At 37.9% G+C, this 20417-nt stretch overlaps 8 protein-coding genes across 8 annotated transcripts in view; 3 read left to right on the top strand and 5 right to left on the bottom strand.

The window, feature by feature from the left end:
* The first annotated feature begins 819 nt into the window (after nucleotides 1-819).
* LOC114523168 (U4/U6.U5 tri-snRNP-associated protein 2-like) lies at nucleotides 820-5372 on the top strand. The gene is made up of 21 exons (XM_028544031.1): nucleotides 820-943; nucleotides 1628-1679; nucleotides 1790-1884; nucleotides 1976-2055; nucleotides 2133-2189; nucleotides 2267-2363; nucleotides 2504-2559; nucleotides 2629-2725; nucleotides 2794-2876; nucleotides 3056-3101; nucleotides 3212-3292; nucleotides 3373-3437; nucleotides 3577-3696; nucleotides 3872-3901; nucleotides 4007-4054; nucleotides 4130-4210; nucleotides 4546-4607; nucleotides 4704-4804; nucleotides 4905-4954; nucleotides 5059-5145; nucleotides 5262-5372. The coding sequence occupies exons 1-21, from the start codon at nucleotides 847-849 to the stop codon at nucleotides 5283-5285; spliced, it is 1509 nt and encodes a 502-aa protein (XP_028399832.1). The 5' UTR covers nucleotides 820-846; the 3' UTR covers nucleotides 5286-5372.
* On the bottom strand, nucleotides 5352-6483 carry LOC114523170. The gene is made up of 2 exons (XM_028544032.1): nucleotides 6114-6483; nucleotides 5352-6008 (listed from the first exon to the last, which is right to left on the bottom strand). The coding sequence occupies exons 1-2, from the start codon at nucleotides 6417-6419 to the stop codon at nucleotides 5550-5552; spliced, it is 765 nt and encodes a 254-aa protein (XP_028399833.1). The 5' UTR covers nucleotides 6420-6483; the 3' UTR covers nucleotides 5352-5549.
* A 495-nt stretch (nucleotides 6484-6978) lies between these two features.
* LOC114523219 (fibronectin type 3 and ankyrin repeat domains protein 1-like) lies at nucleotides 6979-9774 on the top strand. Its single transcript, XM_028544083.1, has 7 exons — nucleotides 6979-7178; nucleotides 7504-7762; nucleotides 7931-8079; nucleotides 8281-8343; nucleotides 8724-8831; nucleotides 8970-9137; nucleotides 9303-9774. Exons 2-7 carry the CDS (start codon nucleotides 7530-7532, stop codon nucleotides 9701-9703), a joined length of 1122 nt encoding a protein of 373 aa, XP_028399884.1. The 5' UTR covers nucleotides 6979-7178; nucleotides 7504-7529; the 3' UTR covers nucleotides 9704-9774.
* A 14-nt stretch (nucleotides 9775-9788) lies between these two features.
* Nucleotides 9789-20417, bottom strand: part of LOC114523218 (condensin-2 complex subunit D3-like) — a 29534-nt gene continuing 18905 nt past the window's right edge. The window contains exons 46-47 of the mRNA XM_028544081.1: nucleotides 12923-12956; nucleotides 9789-9886 (exon numbers count right to left, since the gene is read on the bottom strand). The gene's annotated coding sequence lies outside the window, so the exon portion shown is untranslated. The remainder of the gene's footprint in view (nucleotides 9887-12922; nucleotides 12957-20417) is intronic.
* Nucleotides 11124-12711, bottom strand: LOC114523220. The gene has a single exon (XM_028544084.1). It carries the CDS (start codon nucleotides 12446-12448, stop codon nucleotides 11600-11602), a length of 849 nt encoding a protein of 282 aa, XP_028399885.1. The 5' UTR covers nucleotides 12449-12711; the 3' UTR covers nucleotides 11124-11599.
* LOC114523225 lies at nucleotides 13605-14722 on the top strand. The gene has a single exon (XM_028544089.1). The coding sequence runs from the start codon at nucleotides 13734-13736 to the stop codon at nucleotides 14529-14531; it is 798 nt and encodes a 265-aa protein (XP_028399890.1). The 5' UTR covers nucleotides 13605-13733; the 3' UTR covers nucleotides 14532-14722.
* Nucleotides 15214-16298, bottom strand: LOC114523222. Its single transcript, XM_028544085.1, has one exon. The coding sequence runs from the start codon at nucleotides 16216-16218 to the stop codon at nucleotides 15394-15396; it is 825 nt and encodes a 274-aa protein (XP_028399886.1). The 5' UTR covers nucleotides 16219-16298; the 3' UTR covers nucleotides 15214-15393.
* On the bottom strand, nucleotides 17108-18153 carry LOC114523224. Its single transcript, XM_028544087.1, has one exon. It carries the CDS (start codon nucleotides 18113-18115, stop codon nucleotides 17300-17302), a length of 816 nt encoding a protein of 271 aa, XP_028399888.1. The 5' UTR covers nucleotides 18116-18153; the 3' UTR covers nucleotides 17108-17299.

Here is a 20417-nt window from a genome sequence, read left to right as displayed (position 1 = left end):
TGTTTGTAATCGATTAATACATAAAACTATCCCAAAATAAAGCAATCTACTAAAAGTTCACGAGTTATTTGTTCTACGTTAAACTGTTTTATGTCATCGTATCCGCGCGCGTTCTTCCTAAAATCCTACCCCCAAAAAGCGTCTCAAAAAAAGGTGACAGCTTGGAGATTTGCCCAGATATTTTCCTTCGCAATTACGAAAATAAAAGTCGCAATGTTCAGTTTATGTAAACAGTATTATATTCATTTAATGGTTTAGTTATCGTGGAAGCAATATAGTAATTTTCAAATGCAAACAGTATTGGCCCACGAAATTAGTTCAATTATTGTCTAGCGAATCAGCTTTTGAACTGATGACTGCTAAATTCAGCCAATATAGACGAGTCTGTTTCGAATTTCTAGGAGGCTGGACCAAGTTGGTTCAATTGAAAAATGGGCCATTTTTGCGGCACCACAGTCAGTCACCAGACAGACTACTCTCTAGTCTCTAGTCCTTATTGCGTTCATTTCATAGAAATGACAAAATTGAGAATTCTAATATAACCGATTTAAACGGTGAGGCATATTCTGCTAAAAGGAACTCCATAAAATAACTGAATCGGAAGGACTTTTTCAATTGTCAAATTTGAAAACTGTGTATAACCCTGTTATATTACACAGACATGTATAAACCTTGATAATATTGGTTTATTCCTAACTATTTAACTCTAGTTTATCTTTCGACTCCCTTGACTTGTCACTCCTGCATTTACCATTGAGATCAGTTATTCTGAGCACCTTTCCACGCCCATGCCACGCCCACAATCACGACTCGCTCCCAGGTCCGTTGAAAACCTCGGAATCCAATATGGCCGCCGAATCTGAAGTTCAAATTAAAGGTTTGAAAAGACCTTTGGTTGAAGATTATAGCGACGAGGAGGAGGAAGAAGAATATGTACATAAAGGTTATAAACTGCGCTTTTAGGCTGACGTCCTAACTTGCTGTAAAATCTTAAAAATTGGACGAAATGACCAGGCTACACTGCATGGGTCACTCACTGTCACTGTAGCACATGTGTACCATTCAATTATGACCAGCAGTATGTGAGGCTACGTTAAGCAAAATACTTTATGACGATATGCAGTCAAATCTGATGCAGTCATGCATATTTTAATAAAACTAGCACTGGTCTCTAAACGAGAACTGATATGGTCTGAAAATGTTGCTGTATTTTTAATGAATTAGCAGGAATATCCATAGGTCACGTTTTTCATAAATTGGGGAACAAAGTGAACCAATGATGAACTCTATCTGCCTCTATGTTTGACTTACAATTGCTGGCCTCAAATGGCTAGCCCCTCTCCAAAGCAGACCAGTTCTATGTCTGTAGGAAGCCCTAGGAGATAACCCATTCAATGGTCACATACTGCATGTTCACCTCAATGGTCACATACTGCATGTTCACCTCAATGGTCACATACTGCATGTTCACCTCATAACTTCTGCTGTCACGGCTCATATTAAATTCCTCTTGACAAATAACATTGTCCGTCAATTACACAAAAATACAGTAAATATCAAGAAAATAGCTCTGTATATGTTTTGGCAAACGCAAGCAGAAATTCACAGCTTAGATCTTAAATTTCAGATGAATATGTGAATAAAAGTCGACAATGTCCCTACCTGGACACAATCAACAGGTAGACATATAAAGTATACACTATATCATCACCTCAAATACCTATACAGTAGGGGTGAACTAAATCCTAACAATTTTGTTAAAAATTTATATATACCTTCATTTTTAAAGGCAGTTTCTTGATTTTGACTTTGAGAAACTCTGTTCTATATCATTGTCTCATACAAATGTCTACGCTTGTCTTGTCTGTGGTAAATACTTTCAAGGTACGGATACGCTTTGCTGCATTCTTGCTAAAGTAACACAACTCTTTCTTTACATCATCTGTTAATTTGCATTACCATTAATTCTTCTCAGGTCGTGGTAAACACTCTCATGCGTATACCCACAGCGTTCAAGTCAGTCACCACGTGTTTCTTAACTTACATACATTGAAGGTAAGGGAGTGGAAGTATGGTTGTATTAGGAAGGACAACAGTCATTATTTCAGAGTATTCATTTCTTTAAATTACAGTTCTATTGCCTACCTGACAATTATGAAGTTATCGACTCCTCATTGGACGACATAAAGGTACCATATCTTGTTACTTCAAACACTTCTTAGACAATCGGTTGAGACTACATGAACGGTATCATTTTTTTCTTAAGTATGTTCTCAATCCAACATTTCAAAAGTCAGAAGTAGATCAACTGGACAAAACAAACAAACTATCAAGAGCATTTGATGGGACAACCTATCGTCCAGGTATTAAAAAGCTAAACTAAACTAACTTTATTTATACTGGATAGCTCTATCAGTTCTAAACTGTTCTTCCTAGAGATACATTAAGGATCATCTCTTATTGATCCAGTGTTTTCAATTCTCAATGTTTAAATTTATTTTAGGTGTGGTAGGACTAAACAATATCAAAGAAAACGACTACCTCAATGTGGTTTTACAGGTGGATTTCAATTTTTCTCTTGTTCAAAATTTCATCCCAAATCAAAACTAACTTCTCCATTTTAACCAGGCGATGTCATTCGTTCCCACGATCCGAGACTTCTTTTTGCATGAAGAGAACTACAAAGACATTAAAATGCCTTCTGGAGACATTTCTCTCATATTGGGTAATATATGACACTACCTTTGTAATATCCAAGACATCACAAAGTAATGTAGGGGCATTTCTCTTTAGCACAAAGATTTGGTGAATTGCTGCGAAAGTTATGGAACCCGAGAAATTTTAAAGCCCATGTCAGTCCACACGAAATGCTTCAGGTATGTACATTTTGCTCCAGTAGAAGAGGGATTGTGATGGGTCATTGTTTCACCTACATGCAATATGAGTAGGAACAGTCTGTTCTGCAGTAACACTGTCTTTGTTGTAAATGCCAGCCAAAGCAAGCATCTCATCAAGTTAACCAAAACATTTAATTTTCAAACTTTTATTTTTAAAGGCTGTTGTTTTGTGCAGCAAAAAGAAATTTCAGTTTACAGAGCAAGGTATATGATATAGGACTACAGTTCTGTAGCACTAAATGGCACACATAATGCATGCAGAAAAGTGGCAGGAGATTTAGTCTTGTGCAAATTGTACCATATTCTTTCTGAAGGTGATCCAGTAGAGTTTCTCTCCTGGTTCCTGAATGCTCTTCATTCCATTCTGAGGCGAGGCACCAAAAGTGGTAAATCAAGTGAGTGGCTTCGGTCTTGCTGAACTGGTGCTAAAATGTGGTGCATTTACTTAAAATCCTGTATTTTAACACCATTTTAGGCAACATAAAAAAGATATTCCAAGGCAAAATGAGGATAACTAGTAGAAAACTGCCCCCAACTGAGGTAAGAAAGAATCCAGGGACAGACTTTGTGTGAGCTAAAATTTATCCTTGGCTAAGGGGTAACCAAGGAGCCACACCTGCTCCTCAGAGGATACCCACGTAGATTCTGTTCAATAGTTTATTTCATCTTTTGACCAAAGGACGATGAGGCTGCAAAGAAAGACGTGCAAAATCCTGATTCTGATGAATACAAGGAGAGCGTAACAGAAAGTCCATTTTGGTATCTGTCCCTTGACACACCAGCGGCACCATTGTTTAAGGTAATTGTACTTCTTTATCAAGTTAGGTCATTTCCCTTTCAACTGCAGGTAGGCATAGCTAATTAGCTATTGCCAAGTTATCTCATTCACTCTGTGAAAGTTCTTACCCAATGTGAAATGCTAAGAGATCTCTCCTGGGGATATCTGACTTCTTACATCAGTATGTTTGTTTTAGGATGAAATGCAACAGAATATTATCCCACAGGTAAGGCAGAGATACAGTTCTTGCTCCACATGAAACCATGTTTGACGTTGGATAAAAACATCTGGAATCTTTAGACAATTCAATAAACAACACTTCTTCGTACAGGTTTCCATCTTTGCATTGCTGAGTAAGTTTGATGGCATCACAGAGAAGGTAAAAAAAGTCATCACAGAAATCACAACCGAATCATTCTGAACAGGTTACTGCAACAATGTTCAATTATTTTAGGAATACAAAACATACAAAGAAACATTTGTAAAGAAATTTCAACTGACAAAATTACCACCGTATCTTATCATCGTCGTAAAGGTAATTACTCACTGAAGTTAAATTTTACTGAGAATGGTGAGTTTCGTGATATTGATGGTACATGGTGGTATCATGGTGAGTTTGATGATAGTGCTTGGTGGTATTATGGTGATATTGATGGTACATGGTGGTATTATGGTGATATTGATGGTACATGGTGGTATTATGGTGATATTGATGGTACATGGTGGTATTATGGTGATATTGATGGTACATGGTGGTATTATGGTGATATTGATGGTACATGGTGGTATTATGGTGATATTGATGGTACATGGTGGTATTATGCTGACATGTAGTTCTAACAGGGTACATACAAATCTACTTTTATATAGAGATTTACCAAGAATATATTCTTTGTTGAGAAGAATCCCACTGTAGTGAACTTTCCAGTGAAGTGAGTCTCAGTTTTGACCATACTACATATAGTCAGCACACATATGGTGTGATGTGTATAGTATATAAACCTCTATTTAAAATATACTCATTGTAGGGATGTTGACATGGCTGAATATTTAGCACCAGAATGTTTAAAAGATAACCCAGATACGTCCTATGATCTTATTGCTAACATCTGCTATGAAGGACAGACAGGTTTGGAGTCAAGTCATCATTTTTTTCAAATTTTTGCTCAAGAGTTGTCATCATTAGGAAAAACACAGTCAATTGATTCAAATGTTTCTTGAACTTCCAGAGGCGGAGGGAAAAATTAGTAAAAATTATCGAGTACATGTGTTTCACAAGGTTGGTGGATTGGAAAGGACCCCAAAATTGTTTTATAAAATGTTCACATACAATGAATCCTTCAGAGGTAAACATTTACAAATGTCTTTTTTCTCCTTATTCAGGGTGCTAGTCAGTGGTATGAACTACAAGATTTACATGTCAAGGAAATATTGCCCCAAATGATTACTCTGTCAGACTCCTATATTCAGGTTAGTTACATTCCAAGGGCCAGTTCTACACTGTCAAAGTCATGAAAACTTGACATAGAGCTGTCATTAGAAATGCATTTGACTATCTTTGCTTGATGACTAATTCTTCTGTTTAGATCTATGAATTACAGAAGAGTTGATAGTGGCTTCTGATATGTTGAACTGCTTTATTTAACACTAGCTAAACAAACATACCAAATAATAAAAGGTATAACTTTCATGTAATTTGTGTCTTGTGAATAAATATTTCATTTTCAAAATGGGACTTGCTTTAATTCATTATTTTCAAGTTGTTAAAAATCCCTAAATTTCAAAGGTCATTACTATTCTCTTGATGCAAGTAATAGACTAATTAAAATAAATTAATTTGCCAACCAGCTTCTTTCAATGAAATAGTTGAAAAGCTACCACACTCTAATCCTACCTAAGATGATCAAGTTTGCTATAGCACAGATATTCTGTGAACCAATGAGCACCTGGTCCCAGTATCTGACGCCTCTAATACCCCAATATTTTGTGTCAAACTCAACAAACACAGTCACTATAACTAACATCCATGCAATCAGACGAGAGAAATACGCCACTTGTAATCCACCATAGAGCATAATACCACAGAGAATAAATAAAATGGTTAAACAAATAGTTACTGGTTTTCCTAAAGGAAGATGCGAGATATGCACAGCTTTGTCAGCAGGACTTGCCCATAAAAGATAACCATTAAAGATGGCATAAAAGGCTTGCATCTGGCGGCCAAGTTGAAGCAATGATGGTCGTAGATTTGACATGTTCCTTCCTTCAACAAGTCCTCCAGCAACCAAAAGATACCCACCAGCTAAAGCAATGTTTCTTGCAAATACCTTAATCTAAAATTGACAGACATTTGCAGGTGAAAAAATTATTCTGTTTTCATAAGTTGATAGATTGATGGCAAAAAAATTCATTTTTAACCATACATATTGATAACATACCATTATCCACTGTGAGAAACGTGGTCGAATGAGTGACATTGCAGCGAAATATCCGGTATGAACGGCTGCAGCAAAGCCCGCAGCTCTTCGTGTAGCATCGACTGTCATTCCCCCGCCACAAACAAAGTATATCATAGCATGAACATAGGTTGGTTCAAGCATCGTCTCTATCCACGTGTCGGGCTGTCTCATCCTTTCTTGACCAGCTTGTAAAAGCAACGTTAAAATGCACACGTACGGGAACCGCGTTAAAACAAAGCCTGCGATAAGATCTAAGACGTACAAAACCTTTTCCAGAGCACCCATTTTTTTACAATTCGATTATATGAAAAAATCACTGTTTTAAATGTCTCTCCATCGGGACTGCAAATTGTCTGCCATCTTGAAATTCCTCGTCTTTTCCAGACGCGTCAAAAATATCGCCAGCAGACGCCAGTGAACTCTATACAACTGGAACGATAACTATTCAGCTTGAAACCAAAATAGTTTTTCTGAGTTTTGAAACGAAATACTTGACGCCAGACGTTGGGCTGTGTGTCAAATTAAAGCTTTTGAAGAGTTATATTTGGTGTAGAAATTTCAAGACTTAAACTACAAAGGAAATATTTAAAAAAACAAAAAAACAATTACCAACCGGCAAAAAACCGGGAAATTTTGAAATATTTTTTCGATAAACCCCTTTAAGCTAAAGTCTCGAAATTTCTACACGAAATATAACTTTTTAATAGCTTTAATTTCATATACGGCTCAATATTTGGCGTCAAGTATTTCAGCTCAAAACTCAGAAAAAGTAAAGAGCACTGGCTTCAATTCTCCCCTCAGAGTTATCGTTCCAGTTTGTTTACAGTTCAATGGCAGACGCTCTGCGTGAACTGCAAAATTTGAATATCTTTGCGAAAAAAATTCAAACAAAATAATCTCCACTAATTGTTTTCTTGTGCAATTGTTGACAAAAAAAAGCAAACAAGTCACGCAAAGCGCTAACGCTTTCGTATTAAAGGTTTACTTATTTATAACATGAAAATTATCAGCTGAAGTTCGACCTCGGAGTTCAACACGATAAAGGTTTGATGTTTATGTTTCCCTTTTTGAAGCTGATTGTATAGACGAAGTAGCCTTGTGCTTTTCGAGAAGCGAAATCCCTTAGCAACCGGGATATTTGACAAGTGTTATTACAAAGTAAAACATGTTAAAATGAAAGTATTGCTGTTTATTAAATAAAAAATCTACAGAAATTTTAACCCTAAATAAATATCTAAAGGAAACCCTATTGTCAGTAAGGGAGGTAGTATTTTGTTAAACCAAAAATATATTTATGATATTCTGTGATAGATATAATTGAGCTTTTTGTTGATGTACTGCTCAATATGTCTGAATTTGATGCTTTCAGGAACATATCGATTTGTCCGTGTCAGCATGGCTGAGATCCCTCGGCCGGATCCTCCTGTGGTTGGCAAAGTCACCCACAACAGTATAGAGCTGTATTGGGATGTTAACGAGACTGACGAGGAGAAGCCGACCAATGGGAAGATTCGTTACTGCATGCAAGAGGAAGAGATCAGAATGAAAGATACGGGTTTTGGAAATGTTTACAGCGGTTACGCCAGAAATCATGTGTTTGAAGGTCTCGAACCTCAGACCCAATATAGGTACAAAACAGAAGATTTGCTGTCGTTTAAACTGCAAGAAAACATCCAACACATTGAACATAATTTAGGTGTCACACTAGACAATGTTAGATCAGACTTGACCTAACTTGGGTCAAGCTCCAGGATTGGATTCTCACATGACGACATAATAAACATTGATAATTCCAGGTACAGGTTACGAAGAAGCAACGCTCTGGGGGATAGTCCTTGGAGTGTCATCATTACAGTTAACACAACACGCAAACCAAAAACAAGTGAGGATCTCATCAAGGCAGTCAATCACAAAGACTTAGCTAAAGTAGATGCCATATTACAAGGTAGAGATCTAGTATAATCTGCATTAATAATAAAGTTATTTAATAATTTTAGCTTGCAACATGGTAAGGTATTCTTTAGAACTGCTCCCAATTAATCACCTAGTCCTGCAATTGATGTTTTTTATGTCATGTCAAATCCAGAGCTAGTTCATTGTTCTGAGATATTTGATGGTGTAATTTGTTTAACATGTCATATTTTAGAACTTAACCAAATGGCAGTGGACTCTCCAGACAAATATGGCTTGTCACCATTAATGATAGCAGGTAGGCGATAGATTAGATATCGGAATTTATAATGGTAGTAATGGTAGTAATTTTGATATTGGTGGAGGTGATGCTGGTATACTAGTGATGGTGATAATGATGGTACCTAGAGATTGTAATGTATTAGTGTTGTTGATATCTGCATGGGATACTTTATTGGGGTATTGGTGATGTCGATGGTGATGCTAACTGGTTTTAGTGTGGTAAATAACTTTTGAGGGTGGTATTGGTGATGATGGTATTGTAAATATGATTCTGGTGCTGGTGATATGTGGTATTGGTGGTACTATTAACACTGGTATTGGTTATATTAATGGTTATGGTGAATAACATGATTAAGATAAAGTTATATTACATACTGTGTTCATCATTGACTTCAGCCCAGCAAGGATCTCTTGAAATAGTGGAGAAACTACTGAGTTACGGAGCTGATGGAAGATTTCAGAACAGCAGTGGCAAGGATTCCTTGATGCTTGCTTGTTTTGCTGGTAAGTTCCTCTGAGGTCTGAACAGCTTGGAAAAAATCACTGGACCACAACAAAAACATCATTATAACAAGATGTGTCAGGCCAGAAGAATTAATTCTGCCATTATAACGAGTTCATATTATGGTTGATCTCTACCAGGTCAACTGCAGGTGGCCAAAATGTTGGTTCAACACGGAGCAACCTTGGAAAACCAAGATCATTCTGGTTCGACAGCACTTCACTGGGCCGTCGATGGTGGCAACATTGAGGTCGTGCGTTGGCTCATTAATAAAGGATGTCAGGTCGACGTTAAAGATTACACTACAGGTCCGTCGATAATATTTATGCCTTTAAAAACAGATATGGACTGTCCTACAATGTTATTGACTAATCGTTGACTGACCAGAACATTGGTGGGCATGTAAAATGGCAGTGTTTTTGTACTCTTAAGATATCTATCTTTTTGCTTAGATCTTGAAACTTTTTTTTCAGGATGGACGCCCCTGATGAGGCTTGCAATGCTGCGAGGAAATATTCACATAGCACGTTTGTTGATTCACCACGGGGCGAATATATCCAGCATGGATAAAGACGGCAAATCAGTGCTTATGATGGCCGCTCTAAACGGTGACCTGGACCTAGTGAAATTACTGATATACAAAGGTGCTGATTTCACCTTGCGCAGCGTTCATGGTAAAACTGCTCTCGATTTTGCGCGTGCGTTTGATCGAGAGCAAGTGTTGGAGTATTTGGACGAGTTATGGCAGGATTACAAGGAGAAGGAGAGACGGAAACAGGCGAATAACTGGCAGAACGATGAGAAATATGCAGAGACAGTGAACCTGCTTAAGACTGCAAGAAGCATGGCTAGTGCAGTCGATGTCACTGAATGAAATACTGTTTCGCGAATTTTTGTAAAATTTGTACATTTATACTAAAAGAAAATATACAGTTTGATCCTAGATTTGTGTGCCGTGTTTTCTTTTTGGAATGCTGTCTTCGTTTTGGGAAAATTTTTCGCACACAAAAACAGATGAGATTGATTCTGGTGAATTTGATTCATCATCCGATAGAAACTGCAAGGAAATGAATTGAAAATTTAGGCAATTAATAATCCAAAAAGCCTATTTAGAACATAGAAAGCTGAAGGCATGTGTCGTTCAAAGACAGCATGATTTATTGAATAAATGTTTTTGAAACCTGATAAAGCATTAAGCAAAGATTTTGATTTCCAAGAAGAACACCTGCTGTCTTTACGGGTCTGTTATCATGAATATATGAATATATGCCCCCCCCCTCCCAATTATCGTCCCCCGTACGGCACTGCGCGTCGCCTAGGCAGTGAATGTGTATTCAAACGTTTCGTCACTAAACAAAAACCTAGCTTTACAAATGGTACGGCCTGAAATTCACGGATGGAATGGAGGTTTTAACAATTACAGGAAAGATAACGTTAGTCACACTCTACTTGGTGCAATGTACACTTCTCATCTTGTTTCTTGAGAAACATATGGACGAGTTTGCGTTCTTGTTTATTCTAGCGTTTGTTTTCGTAATTTTCCTTATATACGTCTTCTTTAAAGATGGAGAATACGTCAAAAGCGACAAGGATGTTTATGAAATTTTGTTAATTTGGAGTGTATACATTGCGTCCTATGTTGCCTGCGTTGCAATCATTTTCCTCAAAATTGCGGACAATCTCACTAAACAAGATACCCTTGGTCCCAATGTGCTAAAATCCACCCTCTGTATCACCCCAGCGATGTTGATCCTTTCCCTGCAACTTGCGATTGACTCGAAGTACCGTGAGAAAGCTCTTTCCATCTCTTTACTCGCCGCGTTGGACATCTTCGACGGTATTGAAATGTTGGAAGTCTTTCTGATGCAAAATGTAGGATATTTTGATTTGAACAGCAACACCGAGAGATCCATCATCGCCTTCGTCTGTATATGTTTCCTGCTAACACCCCTCGGCTTGGCTCGTCATAAATTTGGTGACGATAATGATGTAGTTAAAGAGAAAAAAAGAATAACCATTATTTTTGTTTTTCTTCAAGTATGTTGCACGAATCTTTCATTTCTGGTCATCCGAGCTGTCATTTGGGGCGTTCATGGCCACGAATCTGCCGTATTTATTGCAAAGAATGCTGTGGCTTTGGTGATGGGCGTACTAGAGCTTGGAATAACGATGCAGGAAGCCAGGAACTGTTAAACGAGCGACGCAACAGTTGAATAAAATAAACTGTTGATTGCTTTCGCATCCTTTATACCTGTCCGTAAATACGCACTCGCAAACTAAACACACGCACAATATAAACAAGATAATCTTAATCTTAATATTGTAAAGACTAAAGTAGTCAGCAAGATTGCCTGTCTCTGTTTGCCAAGCAATTCACAAAATCACAAACATTATGTAAAAAGGATATGTTAAAAATAAAAATTTCCTAAAATTCACAGAATCATATTCACAAATTCACTGCTCCTTTGACCTTGAATATCGCTTTATTACTACTGCCTCACACTAGTTGCTAATATCAAGCGACAACAATGATCTAATTTTATTAAGAGTAGTATACTAAATGCTGTTGCCATGCAGCAAGCAAGCTCGTGTCCGATTACATGAATGGTATTGTTGGCTCTCAAATATCTAGACATGCAATGTCTTATCTATATATTACGTATACGTAAATGTCTTAAATGTCTTATCTATACGTAATGATATCTAAGTTAATAATATCGTTTCTTTTGTCCCCGTTAAAAATTTTCGGTGGTTCCTTGGGCTTTTTTTTTCATACTTTAATCCCGCATTTGCACATTCCCGTAAGGATAACAAACTCGACAGCGCCAACGACCAAAGCAACGGCATTTTTTGCAATGAAAATGGCGGCTTCGTATTTATGCCAAATAACAGAACGTAACACAAGGAACGGGAGATTGGTGCCGATTATTTCCAACGGGCCAAGGAACTTCGACGTCTCTTTCCTCTCTTTTACCTCGCCATTTCCCACGAACTTATTTCGCAATAAACCAAGCGGTGATAGGATAAAACAGAAGCAGGCAAAGAAAACGATACATATTTCCAAAGCTTTGCCTAATTCAAAGTTTCCTTCCTTTTGCATGAGAAATATTTCCAGCATTTCAATGCCATCAAAGATATTTAAAGCGGCGAACACAGACAACGACAACACAGGCTTGCGATAGGATGGACTGATCGTTAGTTGTAGAAGAAGAACAAGTAGTGCTGGTGTGATGCACAGTGTTCCAATAAGTGCATTGATGCCAAGACCATCGTCTTTGGTCAGATCCTTCGCGACCGTACCAAAGATCGTAGCGACTGTAATGATGTACGCAATAATATAGAGTCCCCAGCTTAACCAAACGTCCCAAATTTTAACGTCGTCTGAGAATACGAACTCATTGTGTTTGTAAAATGACCAACCAATATACAGAATTGCCGGTACAAACAAGAGAAACCAAGCCACGTATGAAGTGTTCTCACAATGTATCACCAAAATCGAAATGAAAAGGCCAACTTGTGACAAATATAACAAGCCGAATGCAACCCACCCTAGACCAATCAAGCAAGGTGATCTCTCGACCGTCTTCTCACGGCCATCTTCTGTGAATTCTGTCGCCATCTTCTGTGTGTTTACCTGCTTTTAACGTATTCGACTTGGAATCGGTTTGATTTTATGAGAGACGAATGCAAGAGCTCTCGTTTTTAAACGACAAATCTCAATAGCTGCATGTATGTAGAACAATGTGAAAACTGATCCGAGAAAAATGCGACGTCAATGCCTCGTATCAGTGATATTATGACGTTCACAACTCACGAATAAAGTGCTCAGTCATAGTCGTATACGTCACGCATGATGAACGATGTCAAATAGTTCAATTCTCGGCATACCAGACGTATTTTCATGGCTTCTGCTCGTGGGCTACCATATTAATTCAATTTCCTTCATACAATTTTCAAAAATGTGATAGTGAGCAGCGAGTTACGATAAAACTATGATTACAGTAGGAAAACACAAACAAATCCAAGATTTGTAGAAAAAAAAGGAAACCAATACCAACGCATACGAATTAGCGAAATCCTTGTATATACTTACTTTCTGACTTTATGTCTTTATCCATTATCCATCTCTACAGAATAGGTTTAAAAATACTAGATGTTAAAATATGGAATAAATGTGAATCACGTGAATCATCTTGTTTAAAAATCTTTAAAAAAAGTCAGCAGCAAAATTGTTCGTTTCAAATAACCAGGAACATATAATTTATGAGATTCAAAATACTTTTATAATACTTGATCTATGTTGCATTTTAAATCTCTGAGGCTTGATGATTTTCTGCCTTTAAGAGGAAGCTAATTTATCTATTTCACCTAAACAGAGCGAGGGTTATTTTGAGAGAATATAATAACTTTCTTTTGAGTATGGTATTTGTTGATGTCCACATTCAAAAGTCACGTTCACTTCGGAGGGAAAGAAAACAATTCGTGGGACACAAGGAGGGAAATTTCCTTCACCTGATCTATTAAAAAGTGCCTGAGAGATATTTAAATAATCCCTTGGAGTTTAAAACCATTCGTAAACACTTTTGACATAGGATTATGTAACCGTACACTGTAAAATTCACCTAATGATCGCCTGCACGTATGCTAAAAAGTACTCAAAAGTTCAAAACGTCAAACGAAAACATTTATTTATAAATTCGTAGATAGCTGCATATTTGAGGCCAAACAACACACACTAGTTCTTTGTTTCCTTTGTCTTTGCCTTTTATTTTCTTTGTTTTCTTGATAGTACTAATGATAATTTGGCCTCAAATATTTGCATATCTACTACCAACTCTGTAATATTTAATCGTTGCTATTGCAGACGGTACAAAGCTTATCCTGGGACAATCACGCTTTATATAATGGGAGAGACATCACTGTGTTTATTATTTACGGGATGGTTGACGTTGATCCATTTGTACCTCATACAAGTTGTGCTTCTCATAGTGTTCTTGGGTAAACACGAACATTCGGAATACGGCGTGTTTTTCCTCGGATATTTGCCAACTGTATTCTTAACTGGTTCTTTTATAAGTCGTAATGGGCCATTAAAATACGCCGATGAAGACAAGGAAATACGATATGTTTGGTTTATTTGGGGACTATACATTGTCCCTTTCGTCGTGACGGTAGCTACTATCTTTGCCACGGTCGCGAAAGATCTAACCGAAGAAAATCACAACGCACTTATTGGAACACTGTGCATTACACCAGGACTACTGGTTCTTCTTCCACAGTTGACAATCAGTCCGTTTTTTCGCAAGCCTGTGTTGTCGTTGTCTGTGTTTGGTGCTTTGGATATCTTCGATGGTATCCAAATGCTGCAAATATTTCTGATGCAAAAGGAAGGGAACTTTGATTTAGATGTGCATCTTGAAAGAAGCATTGTCGTCTTCGCCTGCTTCTGTTTCTTGCTCACACCGCTTAGTTTACTGCGAAATGAGTTCAAGCCAAATGGCGATGTGGAAGAGAGGAAATCATTGTCTATCATCGTTGGTCTATTTGAGATATTTGCCATCAATCTCCCGTGTTTGGTTTTACGTGCCGTCGTTTGGAATAAATACCAAGCCGCCATTTTCCTCACAAAGAACGTCATTGCTCTCATCGTCGGCGCCGTCCATTTTCTAGTCCTGATAGGAATGTGCAAATGTGGAGAGTGAAGAGCTCAGTGACACTGTAAATTACGATAAAACTATATCATAATAGACATAGTAGTAGAACGGAGACAAGTCAATCGCGAGCTCGTAGGAAAATAAGGACTGAAACCAACACTTACACATACGAATTAGCAAAATACAGCACGGGTAGAGAAAATATATGTTCGCTGTTTTCTCACTGTAACTTGTTAAGGGCAGATAAAGATTATATATAATTACAAACATGCCTGACATTCAGTATTCGCTTATGGACAAAATCTTCCAGTCATCACACCTACCAGCAGAGAAGGGGCGAGAAGGGGGTTAAGCAACGAATTACCAGCTTACTGAAAGATGTCGATAGATAAAAAAACCGCTGGTTGCGGTCTAAATGCCTCAAATTTTAGAACTTTTCTCGCACTCAACATGCAGACCGGACCAAAATATTGCGGCGAGTTCCGCATAGCCTCTTGACATACATGATCAACATCGCTCACAGGAACACAACATCATCTTTTCCGGTAAATTTTAAATGGTCTTTTTCAATAACCAATTCCGTCTAAAGGGGACGAAATGATTACAATAATCTAAAGGCCAATAATATACTTTTAAGTGATTTTCACACCCGACACAATTCAGTTTTACTATATGCATGGTTATATTTCAATCACATAGAATATTTATATAAAACGACTTGGTCTAAAACAAGACGGTGCTTCAAATATAATCGGTGCTTCAAATTTAAAGAACAAGGATGATAATACAATTATTACAAACTCGACATCTACCATACAACAATGTCAATGTTATATACATGCAATGGTTGCAACCAAACTACCAAATACTAATATGATAAACTGTTCAACCTAATTCAAGCCTGTCCAAGTTACCCACAAGTGCAGCATTTACAAGCGATACCTAAATCCACGATTCCGACAACTAACGACATTGTATTCTTGGCGATAAAAATGGATGCTTCGTAACCACAATCGGCCCACACGTATATTCGCAGGCCTAAAAACACTGCGTTGGTCAAAAGGATCTCGATGTAACCAAAACATACAGCCATCGTATTTGTCCTTTCTTCAACAGTGTCATCTTTAAATTTGTAACGTACCATGACATCAAGCGAAGTGACTATAAAACTTGCACAAGCAAAACTAATCATCACCTTCTCAACGGAGCTATCTAGTTCAAAATCCTTTATTTCGTTTTGCATGAGGACGATTTCCAGCATCTCGATGCCGTCAAAAAGATCCAAAGCTGCGAAGATGGACAACTTCAGGACTCCTTTGCGATAGGATGGACTGATGGCCAGTTGTAACACAAGGACAAGCAACGCTGGGGCAATAGACAACATTGCTTTTAAGAAATTTGGACCATATGTTTCGGACTTGTCCAACTTGCGAGCCACCTGGAAGAATATCAACCCGACAGAGATCGTGTAAAGTACAATATATATAAACCAGAATCCCCAGACGCACCAAATTTCATCCTTTTCCTCATCCGGCTCAGCGTAGCCTTTTTTGCGTAATACCATGAAGACAGCCAAGGCAAACAGAAGATAGATTACGATGCCAATCCAATACAAATTGCCGTTGGTAGTAGTGTGCTCTTCTAAGAACTTCATAAAGAAACACGCTTGTACAATGTACATCGCAAAAGCCGCAAACCATCCAAACAGTACAAGACAATCAGATCTTTCAGCCATAATGAATGAACATACAACTTTTGTAACTAACGAAAATGTTGTATCTAACCTCGCCGTATAACTGTATCTAATAACGGTTTTTAGAGTGATGTTAGTTTTGAACGTCAGTCACATATATATATATTTGCCGGTTTCGGGAAAACCCCTTACGAGAGAATGTTATTTTCGAAACACAGCTGTGTTTTCATTGAATTTATATCTTGTCATGCTCAAATTATTAACGTAGAGTGGAGAATAACAGGTAAGGGTTAAAATATATTTATAAAAAGGGTAGTAGCTTCATGATGAGTGCATTGCTGAAACTCGATGTTAATAACTCAATCGAATCAGATCGATGATGGCCAAATATTTATTGTTATGGCAACTATACGTACATACCACCTGTTATTTTTTTAGGAACATTAAGCATGAATATCGGCAAATCGTCCAGTCATCACATCTACCAGCGGAAAAGAGGGCGAGGTAACTACCCCCGGGGGGGGGGAAAGAGGTCTGGCTCATCTGCTGTCCTTAGAGCGCAATTAAAGTAAGGAGGTAGTTAAGCAACGAGCTACCAGCTTACTGAAAGATGTCAATAGATAAAAAAAACCGTTTGTTGCGGTCTAAATGCCTCAAATTTTAGAACTTCTCGCACTCAACAGACCGGACAAAAATATTGCCGCGAGTTCAGCATAGCCTCTCGACATGCATGGTCAACATCGCTCACTGGAACACAACACCATCTTTTCTGGTAAATTTTAAATGGTCTTTTTCAAAAACCAATTCCGTCTAAATGGGACGAAATGATTAAAATAATTTTAAGTGATTTTCACACCCGGCACAATTCAGTTTTACTACTATGGTTATATTTCAATCACAAAAAATATTTATATAAAACGACTTAGTCTGAAACAAGACGGTGCTTCAAATATAATCGGTGCTTCAAATTTAAAAAACAAGGATGATAATACAATGATTACAAACTCGACATCTACCATACAACAATGTCAATGCTTATATTGCTATATACATGCAACGGTTGCAACCAAACTACCAAATACTAATATGATAAGCTGTTCGACCTAACTCAAGCCTGTCCAAATTACCCACAAGTGCAGCATTCACAAGCGATACAGAAATTCACGATTCCAACAACTAACGACACTATATTCTTGGCGATAAAGATGGCTGTTTCGTAATCACAATCGACCCACACGTATATTCGCAGGCCTAAAAACACTGCGTTGATGAATAAGATCTCGATGAAACCAAAAAATAAAACCCACCCATTTTCTTTTTCTTCAACAGTGCCATCTTTAAATTCGTAACAGGCCAAGCGAAGCGAAGTGACTATAAAACTCGCACAAGCAAAACCAATGATCACCTTCTTAACGGAGCTATCTAGTTCAAAATCCTCTATTTCGTTTTGCATAAGGACGATTTCCAGCATCTCGATGCCGTCAAAAAGATCCAAAGCTGCGAAGATGGACAACGTCAGGACTCCTTTGCGATAGGACGGACAGATGACCAGCTGTAACACAAGGACAAGCAACGCTGGAGCAATACACAATATGGCTTTTAAGAAATTCGGACCATATGTTTCGAACCTGTCCAATTTATCTGCCACCTTGCCAAAGATTATCGCAACGGATATCATGTAAAGCAAAATATACACGAGCCAGAATCCCCAGACGTACCTAACCCCTTCGTCGTCTTCGGCGTAGCCTTTTGTTTTGCGTAATACCATGAAGACAATCAAGGCAAACAGAAGATAGATTCCGACGCCAATCCAATACAAATTGCTGTTGGTAGTAGTGTGCACTTCTAAAAATTTCATAAGGATGCACGCTTGTACTATGTAGATCGCAAAAGCCACAAACCATCCTAGGGGCACCAGACATTTTGATCTTTCAGCCATAATTTCTGGCGTGGTTATAACTAAAACTCATGCAAAACCTTTATCAACGGTGCTGCAAGGAAACCGGTCACTACCGGTTTTTGCAGCCAGTTTGGTTTGCCCCTTGCAAGGAAATTTTCGTTTTTCAGGAAATACCGGCTGTCTGATATGAAGTGTGGCGTTCTGATTGGGCTTTACATTTATGTTACTCCGATTACGAGACAAAAATAGAGAGCTTGATTAGCTATATCGATTACAATCATTAGAACATTAACTTCTATATCGGGCTTTTCAGCTTTCAGACAGGGAAGATGTTTGCATCACCATTAATGTTGATTTAACACAATTTTGAACATGCATCGTATACAAATAAAACATATATAATCATGCATATAATGTCAAATATTAATTCCCCCCTCAAAAAAATAGAATATAGAATAAATGTGGATCATGTGAGTGATCCAGTTTAACACGGTCTGTGACAAGAATTTGCTACCAATAATATCCGTCTGCTTTTGTTCTTCTTCTTGAATACTAAGCAGAGTCAGAGAACATACAAAATATTTTTGAAACCTGATCCTATGCCCATGGATTAACAGAAATCCGGCTTCCAAGAAAAAATACCTTTTAAAATACCAGGAATGACTAGTAAAACGACACCGGTCAAAACGGTATTCAAGAATTTCTTCTCGAGAAATGTCGTCGTGTTGTAGTTGGCCGTGCGCTTTAGCGGTCACAGGATGGATAACGTTACTCTTACTGTACTGGCTGCAAGTTAGTCTTCTTGTCTCGTTTCTAGTGGTTCATCTTAACGACTGTGATTATGTGGCGTGGTTTCTATGGTTCACACCGGCATTTTTCTTCATATTTTATTTTTTTTATATCAACAAAGGATGTTGCGCACAAGAGAACAAAAAAATTCGTGGAGTTTGGATCATTTGGAATACGTACATTGTGGCTTATACCCTCACAGTTGCGATGATTTTCTGCAGATTTGCGGACAAGCTTACTAAACAAGATACGCTTGGCGTCAATGCATTAAAATCCACGCTTTGCATCACACCGGCGATGCTGATCCTTTTCCTGCAGCTTGCGATCGACCCGATGTACCGTGAAGCCGTTTTATCCATCTCTATATTCGCTTCGTTGGATATTTTCGACGGTATTGAAATGTTGGAGACCTTTCTGATGCAAAATGAAGGATATTTTGATTTGAACGGCCACACTGAGAGATCCATCATCGCCTTCGCTTGTATATGTTTCCTGCTAACATCCTTCGGTTTGGCTCGTCATAAATTTGGTAATGATAATAACGGTAACGGTGAAGTTAAAGAGAAAACAAGAGCAGCTATCGTATTTGTTTTTCTTGAAGTATGTTGCACGAATCTTTCATTTCTTGTCATCCGAGCTGTCATTTGGGGAGTTCATGGCCACGAATCTGCCGTATTTATTGCAAAGAATGCTGTGGCTTTTGTGATGGGGGTACTAGAGTTTGGAATACTCATGAAAACACAGCGAAATAAATAAAACGTACTTTTGTATATAGGATCTATATCTAATGAGATGTACACATCTTAGCTTGTGTATACAGTATACGTATACATTAGTAGTAAAGTTGATTTATAGAAGAGTGTAAACCCGTAGTATAATCATCCAAATGTCAGTTTATAATCATTATTATTATATAAATATAGGTAATAAAGTTGTTCATGTTTTGGCTGTAGACTTTTCATCGAGGCTTGGGGGATTTTATAGGAGTGTGTGGAGATGTGGCAGTCAAACGATTTCAGCAAAATTTACCCGATTCACAAATGCAAGCGGTTCTCAAATTCATTTGTTTCCACGGTTCGGACCGTGAAAACGAAGCCTTGGGGGGGGAGGGTAGTAATATTAAGAGTATGCATGCGTGTGGAGGGGGGAGGAGCGACGCCCATGGTTCTGGGAATGAATGATGGTGTAGGAAGGGGAGAGTCTCCATGGCTATAACACGGCTTTGGATTAAACTAATATTACACATCGTATTGCCATGCAGTGGAACGTATCTCATTATGTACTTTGTCATTGCCCTATATTAATACACCTTTCAATTTCCTCTTCTCCGTCGTTTTACTAACCATGATCGTTTTATTTACAATTGTGAAGGTCTATTGTGAATCATCGCGACCAAACAGTGTAAAATGTTTATTTTTATTTTGTTTAAAATCACCAGTGCTGTTGAAAAGTGTTATAGAAAGCAAATATTTATGAATCTTTTAAACCTTGCCAAACAAGTATTGGATAATACATTATATATATATACGTCTGGGGCCGGTTGTATCAAGCC

This window comes from Dendronephthya gigantea, unplaced genomic scaffold (assembly GCF_004324835.1).
Source record: "Dendronephthya gigantea isolate DGI-Jeju-01 unplaced genomic scaffold, DenGig_1.0 000026F, whole genome shotgun sequence".
NCBI classification, from domain to species: Eukaryota; Metazoa; Cnidaria; class Anthozoa; order Malacalcyonacea; family Nephtheidae; genus Dendronephthya; species Dendronephthya gigantea.
Note: the sequence above shows the minus strand (reverse complement) of the source record. Positions and strands in the feature narration are given on the sequence as shown.